The sequence below is a fragment of the Pseudorasbora parva genome, chromosome 25, assembly GCF_024679245.1.
Source record: "Pseudorasbora parva isolate DD20220531a chromosome 25, ASM2467924v1, whole genome shotgun sequence".
Lineage (NCBI taxonomy): Eukaryota > Metazoa > Chordata > Actinopteri > Cypriniformes > Gobionidae > Pseudorasbora > Pseudorasbora parva.
In genome coordinates this window covers 21,816,948-21,840,758 of record NC_090196.1, presented here as the reverse complement: position 1 = coordinate 21,840,758, position 23,811 = coordinate 21,816,948, and the positions used below count along the sequence as shown (strand labels likewise).

Below are 23,811 nucleotides of genomic sequence, written 5' to 3'. Positions count from 1 at the left end.
TTTCAATTTCAATGAACTCAAAATTTTAAGGCAACCAGGTAACTTTTTTTTCTAAATAATTTTTTACAGTGTACAGTTTGTCTCTCATTTGTAATTATTTCGCACAATTGTGAATTTATATCTTACATTTGCAACTATTTCAAAATTATGACTATACGTCTCATTTGCGACTATTTCTCTGATTTGCAACCATTTCTCTATATTGTGAATTTATATTTCACATTTGCAACTATTTCTACTAATTATGAGTGTAAATCTCATTTGCAACTATTTCACAATTGTGAATTTATATCTTACATTTGCGAGACTTTCTCACAATTAATACTACAGAATATTTCTCATTTGCATCTATTTCTTTTTTAATTTATATATCACATTTGTGACTTTAATTGCAAGTTTATATCAAATATTTGCTAGCCTAGAAATCTAGATGCACCCTATCGGCAGCAAATCTAATCTGCCCGCGAGTGTCGTCTAGCAACTCTCAATACCCTTCTGAGCTGTAATCGCCTAACTCTTGCCGGGCCAATCACATCGTGTATAGAGTCGGTGGGCGGGGCCATAATGACGACGGCTGAGTTGTGTTTTCGTTCTTCTAGTAAACACAGTAACTGGAGAACGTCGGTCTTTCGAATCAGCTTTGACCGTGACTCTGGAAGACTTGGAGTTAAGCTTTTCTCTGAGAAAAGAACAAAGAGCTTCCCTTAAAAAGGGAAGATGTGTTCGGAGTTTAGCCGACCGGATACGGTGAATGTTTAATCTATCTACTAGCTCTGTTTCACCTTCGTTGCTCTGGTTGGTGTAGCGCTATCCTATCGTGTGCAGAGGGAGTTTGAAAGACAACCGTTTATCCCGCCCCTCGGATTGAGCCCTGTCTATGGTGAGTTTCCAGACCAAACATCTTAATGTGGGTCTGGCTTGTGTAACGGATTCACAGAGGCAGGATTCAATTGCAAGTAACTCAGTTTAATAAGACAGATAGTGTCACAGAAGTCAAAACTCAGAACACTGAAGAAGTCCGGGTAAGACGGAGCAGTGAGAGAGGCTCTGTTGGTGACACGGGCAAGGCTGTGAGCAGCTGTGACTCGGGAGATCGGTAGAGGTAATCCGGGAAGGGATCCAGCGTTTCACGGAAGGGGGAAACGATAACCAACACGGAGACACAAGGGGAAACATCCAACAACGCTCTGACAAAGACAAGAGAGAAACAGAGAGACTAAATAGGGTGAAGGTGATGAGTTGCAGCTGGTGCAGGTGATCAGCCACAGGTGCGTGATGAGCCAATCCCAGGCTCCGCCCTCACCTACATTCAACACGCACCCAAGAGTGAGACAGGGAATCCATGAACCGTGACAGTACCCCTCCCCCTAGGAGCGTCCCCTGACGCTCCCAGCCGACCTTACCTGTTGATTGTAATCATCAATAAGGGAGTGATCCAGAATGTCCCTAGCAGGAACCCAACTTCTCTCCTCCGGACCGTAACCTTCCCAGTCCACCAAGTACTGGAAACCGCGTCCCCTCCGTCTAGAATCCAGAATGCGATTAACCGAATACGTTGGTTCCCCATCTACGAGTCGCGGCGGTGGGGGAACCGGGACTGGCGGATTAAGGTGGGAGTGAAAAACAGGCTTGATTTTGGATACTGTATCCCTGTATGCTCCCTGTAACCTCTCGAAAGCTGAAGACATCAACGGCAAAGGATAGGTATTCTTTACCGTGATGTTATTCAGCCCTCGGTAATCAATGCAAGGTCGCAGAGAACCATCCTTCTTCCCCACGAAGAAGAACCCCGCCCCCGCTGGAGAAGAGGAAGGGCGGATGAATTTGGAGGCTAGAGAATCAGAAATATATTTCTCCATGGCCTCCCTCTCTGGAATAGAAAGAGAGTATAGTTTGCCCTTAGGCGGAGACTTACCTGGGAGTAAATCTATAGCACAGTCATAGGGACGATGCGGAGGAAGAGAAGCAGCTCGGGACTTACTGAACACTTCCTTCAGGTCGAGGTACTCCGGAGGCACGTTAGATAGATTCACCGTCTCACTCTGAAAAACAGAACGAGACACAGACGAACAAGCAGACACCAAACAAGACTCATAACACTTATCACTCCACGCAGACACAGAGTTTTGTCCCCAGTCAACCCTTGGGTTATGTAACTCCAGCCAAGGGTGACCGAGGACAATGGGAGCCAAAGGGGAGTCCAGGATAAAAAATGAAATGAGTTCAGTGTGGTTGCCAGACGTGATCAGTGTAAGTGGTTCAGTGGTGAATGAAATGTCAGGGAGAACTTGTCCGTTGAGTGCGTTGACAGAGATGGTGTTCTTAAGTGCAATGGTGGGTATTTTGAGTTTGTGTGCAAGGGCAGAGTCAAGAAAGTTACCCTCCGCTCCCGAGTCGAGGAGTGCTGGGCTGGAAAATTCCTGGGCTGCCCACAGCAATCTCACCGGAAGGAGAGTGGAGGATGAGGTCTTTTCCACGGAGATCCCGCCCGACAGTAGCCTTCTCCTTACCGCCGGGCGTGGTCCTCTTACCGGGCAGGAGTCTAGCAGGTGTCCGGTCCCGCCGCAGTAGAGGCAAAGACCACGGGATCTCCGTCTCGCTCTCTCCTCCCGGGAGAGCCGAGCTCGACCCACCTGCATGGGCTCCGGGTCGAAGGTGTAGCTGACCGCATCCGCAGCGTTGGCCTGAGGGCATTCGACACTCTTGTGCTGAAACTCCATCCTGGATCTCAGCCGACTCAGACGAGCGTCCACCCTCAACGCCAGTTCGATCAGTCCGTCAATCTTCTCCGGAAGGTCGATCATGAAAATCTCTTTCTGGATGCGGTCAGCCAGCCCATGCAGGAACATGTCCCACTGTGCCTCCTCGTTCCACTTGCACTCGGCGGCCAGGGTGCGGAACTCGATGGAATAATCCGAGACCGAGCGGTTACCTTGACGGAGCTCTGCGAGTTGACGTGCCGCTTCTCTTCCGGTTACCGCTCGGTCAAACACCCTTCTCATCTCTGCCGCCAGCGTCTGGAACGAGGAGCTGCAAGGATGTTGATTTTCCCACACCGCCGTTCCCCAAAGTGCGGCTCGTCCGGAGAGCAGGGTGAGGACGAATGCCACCTTGGATCTCTCCGTGTTGAAAGTCTGCGGTTGAAGAGCGAAAAACAAGGAACACTTGGTAAGGAAGGCTCTGCAATAATTGCTCTCACCGGCATAACTCTCAGGGGTAGGCAGACGTGGTTCCGGTTGCCGCGATGCGGATGGTGTGTGGGGGGTCGGCGGTGGGTCGGGCACAGTGGGACCGACGAGTTGTTGCATCTGTTGGGTCAGCTCGGCCACCCGTGCCACCAAAGTGTGTACTGCCTGTCCTGTGGCAGTTAAGTTCGCCTCCTGCTGGTCCAGTCTCTCGTTGCTGCTGGTCAGTAGGGCGTTGATACTCGCTGAATCCATGGTTGGTCAGAGCGTTCTGTAACGGATTCACAGAGGCAGGATTCAATTGCAAGTAACTCAGTTTAATAAGACAGATAGTGTCACAGAAGTCAAAACTCAGAACACTGAAGAAGTCCGGGTAAGACGGAGCAGTAAGAGAGGCTCTGTTGGTGACACGGGCAAGGCTGTGAGCAGCTGTGACTCGGGAGATCGGTAGAGGTAATCCGGGAAGGGATCCAGCGTTTCACGGAAGGGGGAAACGATAACCAACACGGAGACACAAGGGGAAACATCCAACAACGCTCTGACAAAGACAAGAGAGAAACAGAGAGACTAAATAGGGTGAAGGTGATGAGTTGCAGCTGGTGCAGGTGATCAGCCACAGGTGCGTGATGAGCCAATCCCAGGCTCCGCCCTCACCTACATTCAACACGCACCCAAGAGTGCGACAGGGAATCCATGAACCGTGACAGCTTGTCAGGCTACATATTTGCCACTAATTCTCACAATTGCAAATGTATATCTTAGATTTGCGACTAGTTCTACTAATAGCAAGTTTATATCTCATATTTGGGACTATCTCTCACAATTCTGACTGTATCTCACATTTACAATTATTTCTCACATTTGTGAATATATCTAACATTTGACTATTTCTCACAATTGTGAATTTCTATATTATATTTGCGACTATTTCTACCAATTGCAAAATTTACATTTACATCTCACGACTATTTCTGACAAATTACAACTATATCTCTAGGTTGTGACCATTTCTCACAATTGTTTCTATTTGTAATTTGCGACTAATTCTTAGAATTGTGACTATATCTCACAACTATTTGCAACTATTTATACCAATTGTTACTGTATCTCACACTTGCTACTTTTCTTACAATTACATTGTTACATCTCACATCTGCCAAATTGCAACTATTTCTACCACATTTGTGACTATTTATAAAATTGTGACTGAACTGTATATCTCATTTGAGACTATTTCTTCCAATTGCGTCTCAAATTTACGACTATTTCTCACAATTGTGATTGTATTTCACATTGTGAAATTTTTTCCCAATTTCTCCCAACTGTGGCTCTTTATCTCACATTTGCCACTATATCTTAATTGTGACTTTACTTCATATTTTAAACGAATTATGAGGCGCTTAGTGTATACAGAATTAAAAGCTTTTTTAGCACTTTTCAGACAGCTGTCAGTCATAGGCAGAAACTTCTCCTGGGTCTGCATCATTTGGGATTACAGTAGTGCTTCAACATGAAAACAAGCACCACAGCCTTATAATGTGTTATTCATAATGCCGAGAACTGACTAAAAGACTTCGACTTGAAAAGCACTGAGTGCCTTTTAGCTCTGCAGGTCCACTCCTGCCCTGGTCTCCAGCTGTCTTAAAGTCTGCTGACACAGCATGTGATTAACATATACATGAGAGGTGTTTCACACCTGAGCTTTTAAACAGCATTTCTCTGTGCCACATGTGGCCAAAACTAATTTTCCATCAGTGTTGCAGCTTTACAATTCACTGCGATGTCTTGGGATAAACAGAAACATCATATGATGTGTGCTGACTGCCGATGCACTCAATGACCTCGTTGGATATCAGAACTGTCATGGAACTTTTTCAGCACTTAAAAGAGAGCTTCCTGGCAACCTCAACCATTTCCTTAAGTAGACATTAAATTGCCATCTGGCTTAATCACCGATATATACACACACACACACACACACACACAATATATTCAACAATTTGTTCTGGTTCTCGATTCTGATTGGCTGAGAGCCTTTTCCAACCAAGCAATATTCTATCAGTATCACCACAGGAGCCGTTTCACCATTTGTATCGCTCTGCATGCAGCATTTTTCTCACAGCAAGTGTCATAGCAGATGAGCAAACACCATAATTTTGCAAATACTACTGTTGTTGTTTCACAAGATGTAGTTTTAAGACTTTTTCAGACAGGAATGTAGCTATTTAGACCTCAAATATGCGACTGGTATATAAACATAGCACCTGTTTGACAATTTATTTAGATGTTTTCGTAGATGTGAGCTCCAGTCCGCCAGCGGCCGTTCAGAGCTTATGTACCCGCAGAAAACAGCTTCATTCCAGTACTTCAGGAATTTGCCATTTGCTATTATGTAAGATGGTGTTTAAACACTTGGTATAATTTATATTGAGTATATCAAATGCCAAACGGCAATCTTTGGTCTTAATAATCTATTACTTGTTCCAGAGCAAATTGATTTGACTAATGGCAAAGTTATGTTTCATAACTATATTTTTATTTAACTGAAATCCTTTACAACTAGCGCCGCTTTAGCTTGTTTTATCTATTGTACATACTTCTTATACTTTTTTAATGGCTAATATTGTTTATTTAAATATTATTTTATATAAATAATAAGCTGTATTTGGTGTTGATAAAAGGATCCGTTTTTGATTGTGATTTCGACTTCAGTGAAAGGTACCTTATTGCGTCATTAGATGGCAACAAAGACGGTCTCTATAGCCCCTTTCACACTACACGTCGGACCCCCAATATTCCCGGAACATTGCCGGGTCGCCTTCTGTGTGAAAGCAACCACGTCCCGGGATTGATTACCGAATTCGACCCGGGTCGGGGACCTAGTAATATTGCGGTATTCGACCCGGGACGAGCGCTGTGTGAACAAAAGCCGAAACTAATGCCGCAACGTGTACGTAGTTATCGTGCAACTCCTAGAGCTTGCTTCTTCAATAACACAACTCTGCAGTGCCAGAAGAGCTAGTCGGTGTTTTAAACGCAGAGAGTGTTCGTATAGAAAAGAAACTAAAATTAAACAAGCAGAAATGTGCGCAAACTGGACACAAGTCGAGACCACGGAGCTCCTTACTATCCGCGCTGAAGCTGAGATCGCTCGCCAATATACGTCACATCAGGATGTTACGTGTCAACTCGACCCGGGACCGTTAAGCGTTGTGTGTGAAAGCACACATATTATGGTATTTCGCTGGCAGTGTGAATGGACCAAATCTAGCGACCCGGGAACAAATGCCGGGTCGCATTATCCGTGTATTTCCCGGAATCGCAGTGTGAAAGGGGCTTATGAGTGCGTAAGTAGCAAAGACTTTTATATTGAAAGGGCCTGAAACAAGGTTGTAAACAATAAGATGCAACCTACAAATGCATTTACTAGCGCTGTCATGGGAAATCTGTCAAAACGTTAAAACGACAAAGACAAAGATATCGCTTTTTTCCTCAGCGGACATTCAAACTTATTTTGTGATTATGAATATAAGATTGACCCGAAGTATATCATGGAGAGGCAGGTAGTGTACTATTTAGTCAATCATAGTTTCGCACAAAAGAGGGTTTTAAAGATACTTTGTTCTTGTTTCTTATTTATTTACACACTTGTGCTGTCCAATGGTTGTATAAATGCAATATCGCACTCATAGCCATGCAATATGGAAAATAATGAGTAAAATATATAAAATAATCTCAACATATCTCTTTTATATAATATAATATTATATATGCTTGAAATATAATGCATTTTTATTAAAAAAAAATATATAAAATATGGTGTCTTTAAGCTATACATATTCAAATATTTTGGAACGACATTAGATTCACTAAATTATACATACATTTAATATTTTTTGTGAACTATCCCTTTAAGATGACTAGCATATTTAAACAGCCAGCAATCAGTCACACCACAGACAAAGTCTATGATTTTTGCTGGTTGAGCTGAAGTTTTTCACTTCTTTCTCTATATTTAACTAACTCTTAAATTTCTGAACTTTGTCCTTGTATTCTGCGGGCAAAAAACTGGACGGAACGAGGGAAAAAACAGAAAAGAAATGTCAGTCCGCTTGCCATTCCCCATCCGTATACCCCTCTAAACTTTCTTTTCTCATCTCTCTCCAGAGTTGCACAGCCTCTGCCAAAGATGAACTGGAGCATTAACAAGCTCCAATGCTGCTGGTGTGTTTCTCTCACACAAGCCCTGAGCTTTAGGGCAATACAGCCAAACAAACATCTTGCCATATTTCACAGCCCCTTGAGTTGTCACAACCCTGGGCAGATCAATAGGTCGAGTGACAAGATCACACACAGGTTAGTGAACGTGTGAGGTGCCAAACTAACAACTACTTCTAAAAACTTCTTCGTCTTCTATAGACATTTAGGGGTAGATTTGGTCTTTGTATTGTTAGAAAGCGACTATAGGTTTGCCCTTTTGGTGAGGCATGTTGTTTTGATCTTCAGTGAGAGATTCAAAGGTGTTTTTTTGTTAGGGAAAAAATTACAATAAAAAAATGTCCAGGGCACACAAAAAGCATTTATTTAAGTGGATATTTCGTATTTTATGTTCTATAATGGAATCTCCAGTTAAATAAAGGCTTTTTAATAAACCTAAATGAATTTAGATATCAGAAATGGATTGTCTCTTTGGATTAAAATAACTGCATTTCTAAGCTATTTGAATGGTGTATAGTAGTATGGGAAATAAGTTTCATTAATTATTATGCCATATTTCCAGTGCAGTCAATCAGGATGCGTTAATGACATCTGCTGGCGTGTTTCTCTAACTTCCCTCTGAACAGACAGATATGCAGCATATGCAGATTATTGTATCAGTGATTCTTAAACAGAGGTCAGGGCCCGCTAGGGGGGCACAAAATTATTTAAAAAGAAAAAAAACTGCCTTGGTCTTGTATAAAAATATGCTGAGACCAATCTGGTAATAAAAAAAATAAATAAAAAAAGATGTTTCACCAGTCATTCAACACTAATTTAATTCTTCTGTAAATGTAGAAATGTTATATTACAATATTCAGAGTAACAGTAAACGTTACAAGTAGTTTGCCAAATTTAACTTTAATTTGTAACACAAAAAAATTGTAATCTGAATTTTATTTTGAAATATGTGAAGCCCCATCGTAATGATGTCAATGCTTTTGCGTTCTCTCACAAATGCTTGCATTCACTTGAGGGAATGTTTAGCGTTCCCTCACAAAACCGTTGTGTTCCCCTGAAAAACGTTGCGTTCACTTGCAAAAGGGTTTGCGTTCCAAGGTAAAACTTTGCGTTCTCTCACAAAATATTTGTTATCCAGAGGATCTTTGCATTCAGTTGAAAATGTTTTGCTTTATCCCGAGGAACTTTGCGTTCGCTCACAAAACGGTTTGCTCCCAAAAGAAACTGCGTTCACTCACAAAATGTTTATTATTCATAGAAACATAGGATATTAATGTTTTGTGTTTCGTCAAGAAACTTTGTGTTCCCTTGAAAAACTTTCTGTTCACTTGCAAAATGGTTTGCGTTTCCTCAAGGAACTTTGCGTTCCCCTGAGAAACTTTGTATTCACTTGCTAAATGTTTTGCACTTTTGCGATGAACACAAAATGCTATTTTTCTGGAACGCAAAAGCGTTGAAATTTATGTTTTTCTGGCTCTGGATCTTATGGAACGGGATTCTCTCGCTTTGGTGAAAGGTAAAACCTGAAATGGAGCTCGAGCAGAGCCTGATTACAGAGTGGTTTGAGCAGGGAGAGAAAATCACTCCTTTCCACTCATAGCCTATATTTTTTACTCCCAGTCCGGTTTCAGCCCGTAGCTCATTTTGCCCAATTTTGTCTGAAAAAAAAGTTTTCCTGTAATTAATGACTTTTATAGAACTGTTGTACAAATAAATGTATGTTGTATCATGTGATTGTATGATATTCAGTACACCAACAAAGTGTGATAGCGTGCTTTTTTATAATAAAAATGGACCTTAAATCAACATGCAGTTAATTCGTCACATTAAAAATAAGTCCCTCCAAATCATTCCCTTGCATAAACAGACACAACAGACGGAGGAGTTCCCAAAATCATCCTCCTTGTCTCCTCAGTGCGCAGTTCCCTGTGATTCTTTTCTCCTGCGGCTCGCGGCTGTTCAAACATTCGCGATCTCGCTCTCTCTCCTCAGAACGTCTCGTCTCACCAAGAATGTCAGCCGTCTATGTCTAGGTTTTGTTTAAAGTCTGAATCTTTTTTCTTTAAGTCTGAGCTCGGTTATCAGGGAGACCATATAGGTATTTCTCAGTGTGAATATCCTTTGAGTAAAGTCAACATCTGAGTCTTCTGTCTCCGCGCTCGCCTTCAATCAATCTCGCGCACCGCGGACACGGGACTATCTCAACCGTCCGCAATCTCAGTGGGAATGGATACGGCATCTTTGCTCTCTTTTATTCGTGAATGGACCCTAAAATAGACAAGTCTGGTCGATTTATGCGTCTGTTTGTTTTGACCGTCTTTTCCAGTTCTTTGGCTACGTTTTCTTGCTGGTACTAGACTGCAAACTTGTGTTTTGGACAGGCAAAGAAGGGGAAATGATGGACAAAGACGGACTAGTTGTGCTGTTAGTCTTTTTAAATGTCTTTTTCATCCACACGGATGCGTTCAGAAGAGATACCACAGAGAGACAGTCGAGATCCGAGGGTGGTTTCTGTCGGATCTTGCGGTCGCAAACGCGGGGCGCTCGGAGAGAAGGACAGAACGAGTTTCGCCTCAGAGTTGAAGGAGACCCAGAAACTTACCAACCCGGGAGCACTTACAGAGGTTAGAGGTCACAAAATGTGCTTTTACGGCTAATTTAAAAGGCTTTGTGAATTAAAATAGCATATGTGGAGTTTGTAAATATTGGTGCGTAAAGCGTCGTGTGTCTTCTGCAGGTAAACCAAGTTGGCTGACACAAAAATGCTAAACAGCGGTTTATTTGGTGAATATGAGAGGTTATTGAAAAAGAGTTTAAAAACCCTGCTTTTTGTAGCACTGAAACCTAGAATGTTTACCAAAGAAGACATTTGAAAAAGGGAAAGTGGGATTTTAGTAGCACGTTTAAACGTCACTAACTTTGTGTTCGTGTGTTAGGCGTCTCAAATTTCGTTATAATATCCATATACTTGTCTGCTACAACCTAAAGTAGTTAGACTTGTACAATCTATAACTTAACAGTGCAAATATGTGTCAAGTATAAAGAGTGCTGTGGTTACAACCAACACTACCATCATTTAGTAAACCAACACTAGAAAACATGGGTATTAAGCATGAATTTATGATGGCAATCACATGTATGTGTTGAAAAATCACTTATGCTTTATTTAAAACATTTTTAATTTAAATTGTAAAGTTAATATGTATACAAAACTACAAAATTGCATAACAAATATGGAAATACATAATAACTAAGCAAACAACTGTTGCAAATGTAGTCTTTTGTCCCATTTTGTGGGACCAGTACTACAAAAGTGTTACAATCTCTCTTGCTTTGTCATTATATTAATGTTTTCTTTACTAGAAATAATGATTTGTGTCATGTCAAATTAAGACAACCTGCTGTTTCAGATGGTGCCAATTTTGCAATTTAACAGCCATTATTATGATTTCAAACATAGACATAAAATGATAATTTCAGAATGTTTTTGTCCTTTAAGTTCTTAGTTTTTACACACTTTGCAACTTTCACCTTAGGAAGACGGTGGTCATTTATGGCCTTATTTCTAAACTGTTACAATTCTATTTAATCTCCCCTAAAAGCGAGGATTTGTTAGACATTATTGTGACTGATTTGGAAGAAAAAAGAAAAAACAAACAAACAAAAAAAACAATTGGCAGTATAACCTGATGTGTTTCCACAATAATTTACCTGTCAGGTTAAGTTTTAATATAGGTTTTAGCATCAAAACATTCCATAACCTGATATTCACTGCCAAATGGATTCATGTAAGTGGCCTTCATTAGCAGCAGATGCCTTTTTATGAGGGTTTTATGCCCAGCGTGTTTGTACATGCATATGTATTCACCGCTCCATGTGAAAAGCACTCTCACATCCCACACACGCTTACACGCAAACGTACATGCCAAATGCGAGAGCAGTTTGTGACTTGCCCTGGCACACTGTTGAGATCTGACCTACAGTTAAGCTCATTTCTGGTACCTCTGACCTATATTTTGTTCTCTCTGTCTCACTCTCTCTCTCTCTCCAGTGAGTTTGTATGCCTCCAGCCCATCTTACTTTCGTGGCTTTACCCTCATTGCTCTGAAGGAAGGAAGGGAGGGCGTCACTCCTGACGATTACGCCGGCACTTTCAAGGTGAGGGATTGCAGTGACCCCGTATAACTGCCTTGAACTGTGGCAATCAAAGATGACAGTCTAATTGCAGTCTCTGTGAAATGATTTGCAGTTTATGTCGGGTTGCGTCTGCATGTCTGTATTTAGACATGGTACATTTTAGGAAGAAAACGACCATTAACCCTTTGATGCATGAAATATTAAATCATTAAAAAACACATTTGATTACAAAACAAGAATGCAATCATTTCCCCCTGCCCCCCAAAATTATGTATTTTAAAATAAAAACCGTCCAATGGAAGATTTATTTTTTGGCTGTCATGAATAGAAAACATTAAATGTGCACTATGTAACTTTTCCATCCGCTAGAGGGTGTCTATTCAAAACAAAGGCTTAGTTTGATGATGGCAAGTTTAAGCGCAGCATCTTGGGACATGTGGTCTTCACCTCACAGCCGGTGGAAAAGAGACGGGATAGGACTCCCAGAAATCATGTTCATGGATGTGATTATTAACGTTACTGTAGGATGAGGCAGAGCAAGAGCGAGTGCTGTGGAGCTGAACGAGGTCGCTGGATCGACTGTTAATAATGCTGCCTTTACATGCTATCGGAAGTTTCCTACTTCCCACTTCAGAAGTCGTGATCATGAGCTTCTTGTGTTCAGGTGCTTTGTTGTAGGAAAGAATGGAGGACGCTGGATTCATACTTTTGTGCATCTTGGGAAAATGTTATTTTAACACTATAACCATTTCAGTTATTTTCCGGTCACAGAAAATCATAGAATCACTGGCAAACATTTAGCAGTACAACACGAAAGGATAGCGTTTATAATCACATTCACAATAAAGGCATAATGTAGACAAGATAAGGCTTCTTAAAAACTAAAATGTTTTTAACAATAGTTTTCAGCCATGCATGATCCTATTGTATAGCTACTTTTACCACACTCTCTAGCTTGCTCAGTTCTAGAAAAATGGTCAACTAAATGTGATTTTCGATGTGTTTAAAATACACAATATGCTTCAAATTATTATTAATTTATGTAAATATGTACTACTTTAACGACATGACAAGACAATGAAATTGTTGTGGGGAAAAAAAACAATAAAACACCTGCCACAGCAAAAATTCGTCTCCCATCCGCCATTTTAAACGGTTATGCCACACCCATCTCGGGAACTTGGGAATCAAAATTATTTCTGAACTTCCCAGTGGTAAACACGACATCAGAGGGCATGTGCAATTTGTATTGAAACTCGTACGATAATTCCGATAGCACGTGAAGGCGGCATAAGAGACGAGAGCGTCAGCTCGCGAGCAGCAGGACTTTAATTATGCCACAGTCGCCGGCGCGTGTTTCTGTTTTTTCCGTTCATGAGTATGAGGAAATGCAGCTCTGTTTATCATATTGGATACATTTGAGTGTGTTGAATATGATGTTATGACATAACTGAATTCGCACAGTGGCTGCCGTAACACTTGTTGCACACTGCAGTAAGAGTAAAGCGTTTCTGCAAAATAAAACCGGAAACCGAGGGTAACGCAAATATGACGCAATTAACAGGCGACTCCCTCAGATGTCCTGGTTCATTGGTTGAAAAGGCAATTTTCTCACAATTTACAAATAGTTGGAAACATTTGTGATATTGTAAGTACTCAACTGAACAAAATGTATAACACTGGCCTGGTGGTTTTACTGACAAAATGTTACATAGTGCACCTTTAATATTAAAGAAAAGTCATGGAATTATCGGTAGAAGTCAAAGGTAATTTCAGCATTAAACTGAAGTTGTGATAGTATTTTATTTCCTATTGTGACATATTTTTGAGTGAAACAGCATTTTGAACAAGTAAAAAATATAGGGTAAGACTTGATTTTTTCCTTCGGGAATTGACCGGATGGTTGTGGCTTGCTATTGCTTTAATTTCATGTGAGTGAAAGGTTGTGCCATCCTCGTGCCAGTAAACACATCCACAGAGAAGAGAAGAGATATCGTCGTAAGAGAGAGAAAATATTTTGATTAAATATTATAAGGACACATGAATCATGTGCATAGATAATTTATAATAAATGCTATATTCTGATTTAATGGAAACTTATAAAACGGCTGTAGGGGATGTCACACCAGAGGGGTCACATTAATGGTCAAATTTTCATAGGCAAAATGGTACAATATCTACTGACAATATGTTGCGATGTATTAAGTACCACTCACACAGACGTCACTTTCTGTTGGTCAACACAGCGAATCCTCTCTGACCAATTCGAACCTGTTGCGAATTTTTTTTAATTGAAATCGTGTGGTTTCCTATTGAAATGACTGGATTTTTACATGAAAATATCTGCCAAACAAAAGTAAATGTGACCACACCTAGTGTTTTAAGGATATCAAATCCATCTTTTGCCAGACAGCAAAGCTGAAGTAGTCTCAGATGTGCTGCTCCTCATTGGCAACGCCGTCTCGGAGCCGTGTCCTCTCTGAAAGACAAGACCCCTATCATTTAGTGCTCTCCACATCAAGCCGCAGTGCTTTCCAAACTGAGGCAGGAAGCCTGTTAGCGCTGCATCTCTCCCCCCAGATCTCATTAACTGTGGTTGCCGCTCTGCACTCTTTACCGCTGTGTTTTTCAGAGCTCAGATTGCCTGGTGGATGTTAGCAGACGTCCTCCGTTGAAGTCTTTAACTGGGGACTCTTTCGTCTTGACAGACTAAATTGAAAGAAGGAAAAAACACAATAAAAGCAACTACAAAAAGATGAGACAAAATGTAAAAAAATGTGGTTTTGTCCTAAACATTTATGAAGCAATGATGGATAATGATGCCGGAGATGTTGAAAAAGTTTATTTAAAATGCAAATACAGAGCTTTTAGAAATGTGATTAATTTTATTAGATTTGATTTTGTGCTATTGACTCTAAAAAGTTGCATTCAAGCTATAATTGGTCTTGTTTTTTTTGTTTGTTTTTGTTTCTGTTTTTACATTTACTGTGAATCATGCATTTATCACTGATTATGATCATCTTAGAGTTACACAATTTGAAATTGCCTCTTAAAATGTATATAAAATACTAACACTTTATAAATATAGAGTGAAGTACAATGCTCTTGTAAAACATACGCATATAAAGTGTTGGGGAAAAAAGAACGTTAAGCTTAACCTTTTTATTGTTATTATTATTATTATTATTATTATTATTATTATTATTATTATTATTATTATTATTTAAAAGCAGGGCAATATGTTCAGATATTCATACAAAAAATATTTTGGGAAACAACCATTTTTTGTGAAAATTATCAAAACACTGGTGGGGAAAGAGTTAAAGTCTATTGTTCTCCGTTTATATTTCATTTTTAAATCATTTTTGAGCTGATAGATTACCTTTATCTCAATGACCTTGTCCGTTTTCAAATATTTAAACAATAATATATTGTGTGATGTAATGTCTGAGAAAAACATTAACTTGTCCTCTGTAGTATAATGACACCATTTATAACATGGGAATCTATTTTTATGAGCCCGAGTTCATAGCAGGGAGCTCGACCCATTTATTAGGGTGCTCTTGTGTAATGTAATTTATGCCCATTGAAAATTATTGCAAACACATTTGCTGGGTGAAATCTATAAGAAGTTCATTCCACTTTAGCAATTTGATCAAAGACTCTGACCATGACCTGCATTATCAGCAGAATAAAACGTTTCTGTATGTTTGCTGTATTACAGTTTGTAACTTTTAGATGTTAAACTTTGAAAAGTTTTTGCTTGAAGATATAACATCATTCCAAGATGTTTGCTACCAGTGTCTGTTTACTGTGCCTTTCAAAATATTCATATTCATCAGTCATCATGACAGTTCATAATATACAATGCTGTTGCACTTCTTTTGCTAGCACAAATTGACAAACAACTCTCGAGCCAAACCAGCATGGTTGAAATAAACATTGTGACATCTTGCCATTCATTTTGCTTAATCTCTCCAAGGAACCCCCTGGAAGATGAAACATCCTCCATTCCTTCAGGAGACATGATTATTCAGTCAGGCCACAGAGTTTTGTGCGTGCGAGAGAGACAAACTGAAAGAGGAAGAGTTTAAAAGAGCAAACAGAAAATGGCTTTCACTGTCCCTCAGGAGCAGGGCCACACAGCCTCGCCAGGAGCCACAATTAAAACAAATGTCTCTCTTCTCCTCTGTTTCCTACAACTTTCTCCCAGCTGGTTTGCAGCATTTCTGAGACAGACACTTACAGCCCCTTACAGCCCCTTTTTACCCAGGAAACAATGCACCCGGCTGCTTGGCCCGCATGGCCTCTTTTAAAATAAACACTTGGAGCGCGACTGTTGCACAGTCCTACAGCTCAAGCATGTCTTTACAAAATTTAGCCTAGATTCCCTTTCAATTCAGAAGTTTCCGGTTCACTTTTTTTTTTCAGTTTGAACAGGGTTGCAGCAAGGTTGCTTGAGATGCCAAAATTACAGCTTTTACTTTGTGGAAATGAAGGACAGAATCAGAGGATACTGTGTGCAGCTTTGGGTTTGCATGAAAGTGTGTGCGAAAGAGTGGGTAGTGGAAATGGAGAGAACGAGGGAGAGTGAGAAAGAGGGAGACAGCTTAATGCACCACAAGCATGGATTTGACTCTTCGATGGACATTTGGCAGTGATTTTGTTTTGAAACATTAAAAACAAAATTGTACTTTTCCATCCCCAGTGGAATTTTCAATCACTTGGATACGTATATAAAGTATTCACAGCGCTTCACTTTTTCACATTTTGTTGTTACAGCCTAATTCCAAAATAGATTTAAATTATTATTTTCCTCAAAATTCTACAAATAATACCCCAAAACAACCACATAAGGACTGGAGTTTGCCAAAAGGCACCTGAAGGACTCTCAGACCACGAGAAAAACAAAATTCTCTGGTCTGATGAAACAAAGGTTGAACTCTTTGGCTTGAATGGCATGCATCATGTCTGAAAGAAACCAGGCACTGCTCATCACCTGGCCAATATCATGCAATTGCAGCATCATGCTGTGGGGATGTTTTTCAGCAGCCAGAAATTGAAGACTAGTCAGGATGGAGGAAAATATGATTGCAGCAATGTCCAGAGACATCCTTGATGAACTTGCTCTGGAAGGTTAATCTTCCAACAGGACAATGACCCTAAGCACACACCCAAAAAAATCAAAGGACTGGCAACGGGATAACTCTGTGAATGTCCTTGAGTGCCCCAGCCCGAGCTCAGACTTGAACCCGATTGAACATCTCTAAAGATGTTTGAAAATGGCTGTGCACTGATGCTCCCCATCCAGCCTGATGGAACTTGAGAGGTCCTGCAAAGAAGAAAGGGAGAAAATGCCCAGAAATAGGTGGGCCAAGCTTGTAGCATCATACTCAAAAAGACGTGAGGCTGTAATTTGTGCCAAAGGTTCTTCAAAAAAAAGTATTGAGCAAAGGCTGTTAATACTTATGTACATGTCATTTTTTTTAAAATTTCTTATTTATTTATTTTATTTTTTATGAATTTGCAAAGATTTCAAACAAACTTCTTTCACATTGTCATTATGGGATATTGTTTTTTTTGTAGAAATCTGAGGAAAATCATGGATTTAAATCCTTTTGGAAAAAGGCTGTAACGAAAATTTTTGGACATGCCAAGACTTTTCATGTACTTTTGTGTTTTTTTTTATTTATTTTTTTACTTATAACTATAAACAATTACAAAAGTACACGTGACAGGTATTTAAAAGAGGATAAAGAAGTCTTAATTTTTTAAAAATATTTATTTATATATTTTTCAGTGCAAAAGCCTGCATCTTTTTAACTAACCTCTCGAAATCTAATTTAGCCAGACATTGTAAGTATTTAAATGTGCTGTCATTCTTTTTAGCATAAACCATTCACCATTTTCTTTTTAAATTATAGCTTATTATATAAATTCTTTTCACCAAACTCAGCTCTGTTTGCTTGGTGCAATTAACTTTGCACTTTTACTGCCTGGGGAAAGCAATTCATTAAACAATTTTATTAAAAATGGATGTTTAAAATGCCTTTTTAGTCATCATGGAAAAAGTAATTCATCAAATGATGAACAAATGACACAGAAGAGCGTTATAATCATGCATATTTTAAAAAAGCCAGTTCATGTGTATGGATTGCAGGGGTGCGTTTTTCTCAATTAAAAGTTGGTTATCCTATATGTTAAGAATGCCAAAATGTTGCCTCATGGGTTAACATGAGCTCCAGGTTTAAGTAGCACAGATCCATCAGTTCAAATATTTGTCTTCTGCACCCAGAAAGGGCTGTCATGTACAGTTAGTCATCTTGACCCACAGATGAAATTTGATCCTATAGTCATCCTGAGTTCATTTACGGTACTGTTGCGTCATTAGTCCAAAAAAACCCCCACAAAATCATTCAGACTCTTGCTGTTTTTTGTTGTTGTTTTTTTATTCTTTAGTTGTCAAAGGAAAAGGTCTCCACACAATTCGAATTATTTACTCATCCTCATGCGTGATTTCACCGTTCTTTGTTCCACAGATCATCGATGAAAGTGACACGCAGTTCATGACTAACTGCCCCCCAGCCGTCACAGAGAGCATTCCCAGAAGACGCACAAGGATACAGGTGTTCTGGACAGCGCCACCTTCCGGCACTGGCTGTCTCACTCTCAAGTGAGTTATTATGTATTGTTTGTCTTTTAATTTTACCATTATCCTGGATTTGGATACCAATAAATAAGTGAGAATGCATGAATTTGAGCTTATAGATGAGCATTAGTAGTACTAAATTGATAGATTGATGAATAAGTGGAAAGGAAAACTGAGAGATCTTGGCTTCTATGGTGAGTTTAGTGTATTATACAATACTGAGTCTAAGCACTTGTCTTATTAATCAGTTTTATCAGTCACCTTCTTGGAAATTATTGAAAAAGCATATAAATTATTTTTTAATTACATTTGAAGCTGAGTAAACAAATACTTTTAGGACCTTCAATAGAAGATTTGATTATAATTGATTGATGTTGGGCAGTTAATATATCATCCTTGGGAGTGCCATCATCTATTGTAAGCTGCGTATCAAAGACGATTATGAAAATTAAGAACATTTAAAAGTTTTTACATATTCTGAGCATTCAAACAGCATCCTCCCACTTGAGTTTCCTTTGCATACAGTAAGCGCACAAACACAAAAGTGGTCTTCAACCAAACAAAATATGAATGATCTGTCAATGTTTTGGTGTCAGTGTTTCCACTCCACCCCCTCATGCTTTCATGCCATATCTGTATCTTTATCTCTCTTTCTCCCACTCCTTTTGAGGTCATAAACAACTTTAAGTGCGTTTGATGCATTAAAGACATCTGAAAGTCTCTCTCTCGCTCTAGCTGTACATGGTGCGGTGCATTTATGCATTTTTCCACATTATGGGTGCTTACCCTGAAAATGCTTTCCAACAGCGATGGATTTCTGGAACGCACTCTATGCCACTCTAGCCTGTTTACACCTGGTCTGAACCAGTGAGGTCTATAATACCTGGAGAAATCCATTAGCATTTTGGTTCATTTTAATGGGAAATATGCATTTGAAATCTGCCACTTTGGCTCATGGGCACTCAAACATTTGTTTTTGTGCCAGTCACGTGAGACCTTAAATGGCTTCAAATAATGGTAAAGGGAAACTCAAACTCCAAGAGTTTTGTTCTCACATGTCATGCAAGCAGGTTTGAGGTTTTGCAAGGACCAATGAATGTTGCTCTAATGTGTCATTCAAGCACGTTTGAGGTTTCGCAAGTGCGGTCATGTGATCGTGTCTCTTCAGAAGACTTGGATTAACTGTTTGATTCATATGGATTATTATAAAATGTCTTTATGAACATTTTTAACAGGGACAGAAATCTCTCTCTTTGAATGACTTGAGGGTCAGTAATTGATACATTTTTGGGTGAATTTACAACACAATCTCGTGGCAATTCGTAGCTACACTCACCTAAAGGATTATTAGGAACGCCATACTAATACTGGGTTTGACCCCCTTTCTACGTGGCATTGAATCAACAAGGTACTGAAAGCATTCTTTAGAAATGTTGGCCCATATTGATAGGATAGCATCTTGTAGTTGATGGAGGGAGGGGGGGGGGGGTAGAAGTAGCCATCAGAGGATGGGTACATGGTGGTCATAAAGGGATGGTTAGAAACAATGCTCAGGTAGGCTGTGGCATTTAAACAATGCCCAATTGGCACTAAGGGGCCTAAAGTGTGAAAAGAAAACAACCCCCACACCATTACACCACCACCACCAGCCTGCACAGTGGTAACAAGGCATGATGGATCCATGTTCTCATTCTGTTTACACCAAATTCTGACTCTACCATGAATGTCTCATCAGAAATCGAGACTCATCAGACCAGGCAACATTTTTCCTGTCTTTATTGTCTTGACCAGGACCATACCCCTTAATGCATTGAAGCAACTGCCATGTGATTAGTTGATTATATAATTGCATTAATTGAACAGGTGTTCCTAATAATCCTTTAGGTGAGTGTATTTTACATTTAGGTTAATTGGTGGCTAATTTGTGTTAAAAGTTTTCATCACATTGTATGAATTTAAAAAAATCACCTCACACAATTTTGCCATTAGATTAGGGTGGAACCCTTTAAACCCTTTGTTTTAGCATACTTCAGTAGGCAGTTCTTGCCTACAGAGTTTGAATACTCTTGCACTCTTTCAACTGGTTTGCAGGTGCTTTGTGAATAAAAAATATTTTTCCCATTTAAAATAATGCATGCAGAAGTGATAGAACTGCTTAAATGAGCCCCCAAATGTGTTTTTACTTGAGTAAAGCAAACTTTAATCTGCTTGGGAAGCAATTTTGAAATTAAATTGATGTAGTGACAATTAAAACCTTCACCATGGGGGTATTTATGAGCTATCGCTCTCCTGGCAGTTATCTTGTTCCTCTCTTTCTGTCACATACTCATTCATCCATTTTGTCTCTTTCCCCCTGTCCCAGTTCTTAAAAATTATAGTAATTTTTTACTCTATCTCACCCAAAACCAATCAACTACCCTGGTCTCATCTTTTGCAAACTTAAGGAAATATTATTGTAGGTTTTAATTTATCCATCTGTCTTATTAGAACAGGGATGTCTGTTTTTTCTAATAATAATGCTGGGAAGCATCTGCCGTTCCAGTGTGGTGAATCTGCTGTCACTTCGTCTCAGCGTGTCAGAACCGTGGAGGCATTGCACCTTGTAGCACCGGGCCAAATGCCAGAGCTCAGGCTCGAAGCACAACTGGCAACGGCGTCCAATGAACACCAAATAAAAGTGCAATTACTTCTGGAATCCCTCCAGTACTTTTCTAGTGAAATGTCAAACAGACAAGGGATTGGAAGGAAGTTTTGATCTGGATTTTGTTCCCTTTGATTCTTTGGTGCCATCAAGCTGGGGAAGGCAGATAAGATGTGGCACACGTGATGGTTTTGTTGACAAGCTTTGGGACTCTGGAGATAAATGACTCTCAGGTGTTCAAATGAGATGATCAATACCAAAAAACAACAAGAGAGGGGAATGTCTTTAGAAGTTCTGAGAAGAAATGAGTCTTGAACAGGCACACTTTGTTGACCGCTGTTAAAGGTGCCCTAGAATAATTTGAAACAATATTTTAAATTGTTCTCTGATATCTAAATAGAGGGTATGTGTCTTTTTTAAAGGTCCCATGGCATGACATTTTAATTTTATGAGGTTTTTCAACATTAATATTAAATCAATAATGTCTTTCTCTGCCTGTGAGAAACTGAGAGCTCAGATGAGCTGATCTTGAATTCCCCTGTTATGACGTCATACCAGGAAAGGTTTCCTCCCCTTTCTCTGCTTTGCTCGCCCAGAGATTTAGTAGAGAATGGATTCAGTTTATTAGTCGCAATGTCAGTCTTGGCCGTCTTGATGCATCAGTGAATCAAGCCAGTGACTAAAACGTTCAACTTCATGTCATTTCTGTTAGCAACATGAAACAAATCTGTTATTTAATTTATTAAACTACAGAGAGCAATCAAAGAATACTCTTTATAATGTTCGGATCAGTCAATCACACGTTTATCTGCAGTGCACACTTGCCCAAACTGCCGTTTGAATGAAGCTGTTAACAGAAGCTCTTACTGTATTCATGTCGTGTGCTTGCTGTTAGCTGTGGTGAAAGCATTTTGTGAGAGAAATAACATTGCAAAGTTCACTTGTGTTTACTCAGAGCTCTCAGATACAAACAAAATAAACTCGCGTTCTCAAAAACTTGGTACAATAACACTTTCTCAGCAATCTTTCCCCAGCTCCGTCTCTCTCTCGACTGGCAGTGAGTGCTCCTGCTGCTGCTCACGCCTGACTAAACCACGCCCTCTCCGCACGTAATCTCATTTCAAATGCAAAGATGTCAGCCAATCACAACAGTGGGTGTTTTCACTGAAGATTCAGAGCAGACACGCCTCTTGAAACAGCATTCAAGGCAGAGCACTAATATCAATATAGAAAAAATGCCTTTTATTTCTAAATTATGACATTTTTTAATGTAAAAAACATACTAACAGTATAAGTACACCTCAGGAAACATTATACAATAATAAAAAAATCCATGCCATGGGACCTTTAAGGTAAAAAATTGTCCAGGTATGGTTTTACAGGTCCATTTACAACCCTAGAAATTGTCCCTAGGATGTAATACTCTGTTTTGCCTTATTTGGAAGAGTCATGAATATTAATGCAGAGTTCTGCTCTGGCTGTTTCACTCCACTGCTGCTCAATGACAGCTAACACATCTATACCATCCGTCATGGAAATGATTTTACAATGATAGCTTCTTAACTTTGAATCACGAACTGAACTGAGTAGCGCGTAAATGTTGTTTGTACAGTAACGTTACAGTTTGACAGTAGAGTACTGATTTAAAAGTCGATTTATTTAGCCAAACAAAGTAATGTAGAAGCCACTCAAAATAGTCAGTGTGATGTTTACTACTCACCCGCCACAAAATAATCATACTTCGGTTCTCAAAAATGTATATTTATTTAACTAATTGACTATAAGCCTTGTCAAATGACTGTCGTTTCAACTTAATGATGAAGAAGGTGACGTTAGCTACAAAGATCGAGCTACAGCAACTAAACAGTAGTAGTAAATGTAGTTAGCTTCTGAGTTATGTGTTGATGATGAAATTTAGGCTAATTTAGATTTCAATCCATCAAAAGGGATCAACATACATATCTACTGTTGTATTTTATGACAACACGGGCAGAAATTAATATTAACCTTTGTCGTTTGACAAACTTTTATGTGTGGTACTTGGAGTTTCCAATTGTTACTTTACTAGCATCTTGTGTTGGATCTAGACAACACGGGGGATATTATCGTAATCTTGTCTTACTAAGAAACTTTCAATTTATTAAGAAATGGGTTTGACAGTCAAGAAGTGGATAAAATCACTACTTACTTCTTGCAGGAATATGGTTGGAATCGACCGTTTCTTCAGTTTTAGGCACTGAGCGAGTCGTGCTTGATATTGTCCCAGGTTAGAAAAACTCTCTGTGGTTAAATGGGCCAAGCAAACAAACAACTTTGAATTAAATTGTTGCAGTATCCGAATAAACATGAACCATGACTGTTGACATTTTTTATCTGTGGGAAGGGTATGAAAAGTCCTCACATCCCCTGCACAGTCTGGATTATAACATTTATTTTCATGATCTGCCGTTTTCACTATCCTCGCGTGACGCTTGTTTATCTCCCGACGTCTGTACAGTTCCGCCTGACAATGAACATTGGCTGGCATGCAAATGTTGGAAGCGTACATATTAATGATCCCAGCGATTGCATCACAGTTGGCGTTATGTTGAGAATCGCTTGTTTTTCTGTGGTGTTTTTCACAAACAAGATTTATATAAAAGAAGAGACAATGGTGTTTGAGACTCACAGTATGTGATGTCCATGTACTGAACTCTTGTTATTGAACTATGGCAAGGTTAATTAAATTTTTCATTCTAGGGCACCTTTAAGACACTTTCACCCCAAACATGAATATTCATATATTCGAAACTTTCACTACCCACATTTGAGTAGAATCCTAAAAATGCCTCTAAATAAAATGTTTGAAGGTCATTAACCCTTTTGAATACAAACAACCTGTGATTAGCGAGTTGTCACAGAAATATTTTTCAAACACTATATCATTTTACAAATACTTTTTTCTCCGACAATTTATTGCCATCAATAAAGTTTTGTTTCTA

General features: G+C 39.5%; 1 protein-coding gene across 6 annotated transcripts in view; it reads left to right on the top strand.

Moving 5' to 3' along the window:
• The first annotated feature begins 9,329 nt into the window (after positions 1-9,329).
• spon1b (spondin 1b) overlaps positions 9,330-23,811 on the top strand; it is a 78,629-nt gene continuing 64,147 nt past the window's right edge. For 4 of the 6 annotated variants that reach the window (XM_067436073.1, XM_067436072.1, XM_067436070.1 and 1 more), the window contains exons 1-3: positions 9,332-10,027; positions 11,455-11,561; positions 18,080-18,213. In XM_067436073.1, the coding sequence (XP_067292174.1) occupies positions 9,799-10,027; positions 11,455-11,561; positions 18,080-18,213 (470 nt within the window). In that variant the 5' untranslated portion in view covers positions 9,332-9,798. Of the gene's footprint in view, positions 10,028-11,454; positions 11,562-18,079; positions 18,214-23,811 lie in introns of all 6 variants that reach the window. The other 2 variants (XM_067436074.1, XM_067436071.1) reach the window with 2 other exon arrangements.